Below are 6,188 nucleotides of genomic sequence, written 5' to 3'. Positions count from 1 at the left end.
CCTGCAGGTCACCAATGGGCAAGATGTAGCACCTGCTTAGCCCCACCTTGCTGATCAGAGTCACGTGAAGCCCCGGGGGCAGGTGGTGGATGGTCGTACGAGCAGCCGGTGCAGATCACAAGTCCTGGTTATGTGACCACTGACGCCAGGCAGACAGTCTGTAAAGAGTATTGATAATGGCTGGGGTCACCCGTCTTGTAAAGACACTGCCCAGAAGAAGGCAATGGCAAACAGTTCTGTAGAAAGATTTCCCAAGAGCAGTCATGGCCATGGAAAAACCATGATCATCCATGTCATACAACAAGGCTCAGATGATATCACTTATTGTAATTTATAGTATATTTTATATACTATACTGTACTACTGCTGCCAGACAGCAAATTTCATGACATGTCAGTGATAATAAACCTGATTGTGATGCATTTCTTAACGGAAGGACATGGTTTAGATGGTGTTTGGTGATCCCTAGTGACTACTAATGGGCAGCAAACAAAACAAAGAATACAATTAATATTTTATTAATGGCACTTTTTCTGGTCAAATTTAAGGTAAACGATCACTGCAAACAATGGAGAGGTGATGAAGTATCAAGGGTTGAAGTGAGTGGCGGTTAGGTTGGGTCAAGGGTCAAAGCAGGCGGGTGCGAGGGTAAGTCGAGGCAAGCGGAGGTGAGGAAGAGTCAAGGTCCGTGAACCTAGACGGACAGCGAGGTTTGATTGATCCAGGTGCCAGGTCAATATGGAAAGGTCTGGTACGGGATGTGGTGGTGGGGTCTAGACCCAGGGTGTATCAGGGTGAGGAATGCCCTGATGTTTAGACAATTTAAGCGCTGAGCCATATTGAAAAAGCGGGGTGTTGAGACCAGAAGCTAGGGTCGGGCTGGTCCTGCTCGCTGCTCCCCGCTGAACTGAGGCTAAGGCCGCCTGTGGACTCACTTTCGTTCTGAATGCTCTTTGCTTACTTTTATTGCAGATGTGATTTGTGTTTTTTTCTCTCTCTACACATGGGTGTTTGATGGTCTTTTTAATGGGTTCTATCGGGCTTCTTTGTTCTGTAGCTTCCTGTAAGGAGGCGGATCTCAAGGTTGTCTAAAGTATTTATACTTCTTTAATAAATGTACTTTGAAAGTAGGCAATTTAGTGAGGGGGCATTGCAGCCTCATTGCACTGGATGCCCTCAGAGAAAATACCACACAGACTTACTACTTTTTAGAGTGCCTCCAATCCATCAATAAACTGTCATTAAGCTCATTCTTAAAACAATGTTTACATCAGCAAATCGTCATTTTCACATCATTTTTATTCTGAGTTGGCAGAGGATTTTGCACACACAACAATGTAAAATTACTGGCAATGTCTGCAGTTTCTATAACGTGCATTTGATGTGTTTAAAAGGAGTGTAGGAAAGGGTTAACATCCTGCTTGTTGAAGTACAGGTTTTCTATAATGGATCTCTTTGTGTGTAGAACAATGTTTAAACACAGTGCTGACGTGACACAGTTAGTCTCTCTCTGTAATGTCCACTAAATGCTTTTCAATCACAGATTCACTGAGGATCCTGTAAGGGGGAAACACAGAAGAGTTTCATGGTTAGGCTGCAGCTGGAATGAATGCAGTAAGAGACCACCCACAAAAAAATCCCCCTCCAGTCAAAGCTCTTCACCACCTCCTCCTCACAGGAGGGCAGCAGCTGGAATGATATGCTGAAGTTGTATCAGACATTAGTGAAGCCAAATTTGCAATGCTGGTATAAACTTCTAGGAAAGATATCAATAAGTTTGAAAGAGTGCAGAGAAAATTTACAAGGATGTTGCTTGAGAACCTATGTTTTAGGGAAAGATTGAATAGGTTAGGTCTGTATTCCTGGAACATAGGAGAATGAGAGGAGACTTGATAGAGGTATCAGGTTTATAGCACCTGAATATGTCGTGAAGTTTGTTAACTTAATGGCACCGGTGTACTGCAATATGTGGTAAATATAGAAAAAAAACTGAATTACAGTAAGTATATACACGTATATTAAACAGTTAAATTAAGTAGCACAAAAACATAAATTTAAAAAAGTAGTGAGGGAGTGTTCATGGGTTCAATGTCCATTCAGAAATTGGATGGCAGAGGGGAAGAAGCTGTTCCTGAATCGCTGAGTGTGTGCCTTCAGACTCTTGTACCTCCTCCCTGATGGCAGAGGGGAAGAAGCTGTTCCTGAATCGCTGAGTGTGGGTCTTCAGGCTCCTGTACCTCCTCCCTGATGGCAGAGGGGAAGAAGCTGTTCCTGAATCGCTGAGTGCGGGTCTTCAGGCTCCTGTACCTCCTCCCTGATGGCAGAGGGGAAGAAGCTGTTCCTGAATCGCTGAGTGTGGGTCTTCAGGCTCCTGTACCTCCTCCCTGATGGCAGAGGGGAAGAATCTGTTCCTGAATCGCTGAGTGTGGGTCTTCAGGCTCCTGTACCTCCTCCCTGATGGCAGAGGGGAAGAAGCTGTTCCTGAATCGCTGAGTGTGGGTCTTCAGGCTCCTGTACCTCCTCCCTGATGGCAGAGGGGAAGAATCTGTTCCTGAATCGCTGAGTGCGGGTCTTCAGGCTCCTGTACCTCCTCCCTGATGGCAGAGGGGAAGAAGCTGTTCCTGAATCACTGAGTGTGTGCCTTCAGACTCCTGTACCTCCTCCCTGATGGCAGAGGGGAAGAATCTGTTCCTGCATCACTGAGTGTGTGCCTTCAGGCTCCTGTACCTCCTCCCTGATGGTCGCTATGAGAAGAGGGCATGACCTGGGTGATTGCTGTTTAACAATATCCTGGACACTATGCCCACGATGGAGCTCAATAATTTACAACACCGTTTTGAGGCATCGTTTCTTGAAGATGTCCTGGATACTACAGAGGCTGGTGCCCATGATGGAGCTGACTAATTACAAAATATTGAAGGGTGTAGTTAGGGTTAATGCAAGCGGCCTTTCTCCTCTGAGGTTGTGTGAGAAGAGAACTGGGGATCTTAGGCCAAAGGTGAAATATTTAAAGGAAAAGTGAGGGGAAACTTCATTCAGAGGACGAGGCCAGCGTGGAATGAACTCAGCGGAAGTAGTGGCTGCAGGATCATTTGTAAATGTTAAGATAGATCTGATAGTAACATGGTTGGGAAGGGTATGGCGTGCCATGGTCCAGCTACAGGTTGATGGGACGTGGCTAGATGGACTGAAGGTCCTGTTTCTGTGCTCTAGCACTCATAGAATGTAGAGCACAGAAGAGTACAGCGCAGCAACAGGCCTTTCAGCCCACAATGTTGTGCCAAACCAGCTAAAAAGTAAATCAAAAACACCCAAACACATAGAAACATAGAAAACCTACAACACAACATAGGCCCTTCGGCCCACAATGCTGTGTTGAATATGTACTTACTTTCGAAATTATTAGGCTTACCCAAAGCCCTCTATTTTTCTAAGCTCTATGTACCTGTCCAAGAGTTTCTTAAAAGACCCTGTCGTATCCGCCTCCACCACCGTTGCCGGCAGCCCATTCCACACACTCACCACTCTCTGCATAAAAAACTTACCCCTGTCATCTCCTCTGTGCCTACTCCCCAGCACCTTAAAGCTGTGCCCTCTTGTGTTAGCCATTTCAGCCCTGGGAAAAAGCCTCCGACTATCCACACGATCAATGCCTCTCATCACCTTATACATCTCTATCAGGTCACCTCTCATCCTCTCATCCAAGGAGAAAAGGCCAAGTTCACTCAACCTATTCTCATAAGGCATGCTCCCCAATCCAGGCAACATCCTTGTAAATCTCCTCTGCACCCTTTCTATGGCTTCCACATCCTTCCTGTAGTGAGGTGACCAGAACTGAGCACAGTACTCCAAGCGGGGTCTGACCAGGGTCCTATATAGCTGTAACATTACCTCTTGGCTCTTAAACTCAATCCCACGATTGATGAAGGCCAATACACCGTATCCCTTCTTCACCACAGAGTCAACCTGCACAACAGCTTTGAGTGTCCTATAGACTCAGACCCCAAGATCCCTCTGATCCTCCACACTGCCAAGAGTCTTACCATTAACACTATATTCTTCTATCATATTTCGCCTACCTAACACTAATCCTCCTCCCTACACCATGTCCACATCCCTCCATCTTCCTCACATCCATCTGCCTATCCAAACGTCTCTGAAAAGCCCCTAATGTATTTGCCTCTACCACCGTCCCAGGAAGTGTATTCCAGGGATCCACCATACTCTGAGTAAAAAAAAACTTGCCCCTCACATCCCCCTTGAACCGACCCCCTCACCCTCAATGCATGCCCGCTGGTGTTAGACATTTCTACTCCGGGAAACAGATACTCTCTGTCCACTCTATCTATGCCCCTCATAATCTTGTAAACCTCTATTAGATCTCCCCTCAGCCTCCTCGCTCCAGAGAAAACAACTCAAGTTTACCCCGCCTCGTGTGATAGCCCTCTGAACCAGGCAGCACCCTGGCAATACACACAACATGCTGGTGGAACACAGCAGGCCAGGCAGCATCTACCGTCGATGTCTCGGGCTGAGACTCTTCGTCAGGTCTAAGGGTCTCAGCCCGAAACGTCGACAGTGCTTCTCCCTATAGATGCTGCCTGGCCTGCTGTGCTCCACCAGCATTTTGTGTGTGTTGTTTGAATTTCCAGCATCTGCAGATTTCCTCATGTTTGCTTTTTAAAAACAACCTAGTAAACCTTTTCTGTGCCCTCTGCAAAGCCTCAACATCCTTCCTATAGTGGGATCACCGGAGCAGTATGTGATACTCCTGATGTGGCCAAACCAGAGTTTTATAAAGTTGTAGCATTAACTCTTGACTTTTGAACTCAATGCCTCAACTAAAAAAAACAAGATAAAACTCAATCAGTCTGTGACTCTAATAGGTTACAGGAAAGTGAGTGGGCTGATGGGATTGCACTGTGAGCCAGCATTGACCTGATGGGCTGAGTGGCCTCCTATCCTGTATGGATTAAAGAGTGGGTTAGGAAATAATTGAACTGCTGACACCCTTCAGAGGTGTTCCCCTCAGAAATGCTGGTGGTTACACATGAATGTGGAGCTGCAATCTGAGGTGTTTATGAAACAATCGATCAGCTAGTTGCAGAAGCCTAGACCGAATGTTCACAACAAAGTTGTCGTGGTTAGTTTAACACAAAGAAACCTATTTGCCACCGGCAGGATGTCTTTCATTAAATGTCAGAGCTGTTTACTCTGGCTGAAGCAGGGAGTGGCAGCCCGATTCTTCCTGGTTGCTGTCACGGAAAATGCAGCACACACACACACGTCGTGTCGGGAATGTTCAAGCATCCAGCCGGTGCTGAGGAAACTTCAGTTTTCAGGATCTGGGGAATCAGACCCCACGTGGACCCTCCGTTTATTATGTGTGGAGGAACAATGAAAAGCTTGTCTTGAGTATTGTTCATACGGACACAGTGCACTGAGGTAGAACAATAATGCAGAGAAGTGTAACAGCTCAGTGTTTCTGGTCAGATTTCTGAATGGACACTGCCTCGCGATTCTGGTTTGCTCTCTTTTTGCATTACTCATTTAATTTCTATAGTCGCATAGTTCTGACTGGTTGGCATGGCGGGGGGAAGGGAGCGGGCTGTAAACTCGGTCAGCTCCATCAATGGCACTATCTTCCATAGTACCCAGGACCTCTTCCAGGAACAGTGCCTCAGAAAGGTGACATTCGTCATTAAAGACCCCCGCCATCTTCCAGGTCATGCCTTGTTCTCATTGCTACCGTCAGGAAGGAGGTACAGAAGCCTGAAGGCACACACTCAACAATTCAGAAACAGCTGATTTCTGAAGGGACATGAACACCACCTCACTACTTTTTTATTTCTATTTTTGCACTACTTATTTAACCATTTATTAATAATGTAAGCATATACACACTCCTACTGTATTTCACGGTCTTGTCTCTATTATTGTGTATTGCTTCGTACTGCTGCCTCAAAGACAGCGAATTTCCCGACGTGTGCCTGCTTCTGATTCTCTTTGCTACCTCGATCTGGAATGATGGGTCTGGGTGACACACAAACACGTTCTTCACTGTATATGTGACAATATTAGATCACTGAATGCTGGAACAGGTTCGAGAGGCCTAATCTGCTCTTCTTTACTTTCTTATTAAGTGTTAAGGGATAGGTAATCATAGCTGATAATGGAATGACAAAGAA

General features: G+C 46.0%; 1 protein-coding gene across 1 annotated transcript in view; it reads right to left on the bottom strand.

Annotated features, from left to right (window-relative positions):
* Positions 1-1,281: 1,281 nt before the first annotated feature.
* LOC132402299 (proteasome subunit alpha type-6-like) overlaps positions 1,282-6,188 on the bottom strand; it is a 39,706-nt gene continuing 34,799 nt past the window's right edge. Inside the window, exon 7 of the mRNA XM_059985163.1 lies at positions 1,282-1,557. Coding sequence (XP_059841146.1) covers positions 1,500-1,557 — 58 coding nt within the window. The 3' untranslated portion in view covers positions 1,282-1,499. The remainder of the gene's footprint in view (positions 1,558-6,188) is intronic.

The sequence above is a fragment of the Hypanus sabinus genome, chromosome 11 (assembly GCF_030144855.1).
Source record: "Hypanus sabinus isolate sHypSab1 chromosome 11, sHypSab1.hap1, whole genome shotgun sequence".
NCBI classification, from domain to species: Eukaryota; Metazoa; Chordata; class Chondrichthyes; order Myliobatiformes; family Dasyatidae; genus Hypanus; species Hypanus sabinus.
Note: the sequence above shows the minus strand (reverse complement) of the source record. Positions and strands in the feature narration are given on the sequence as shown.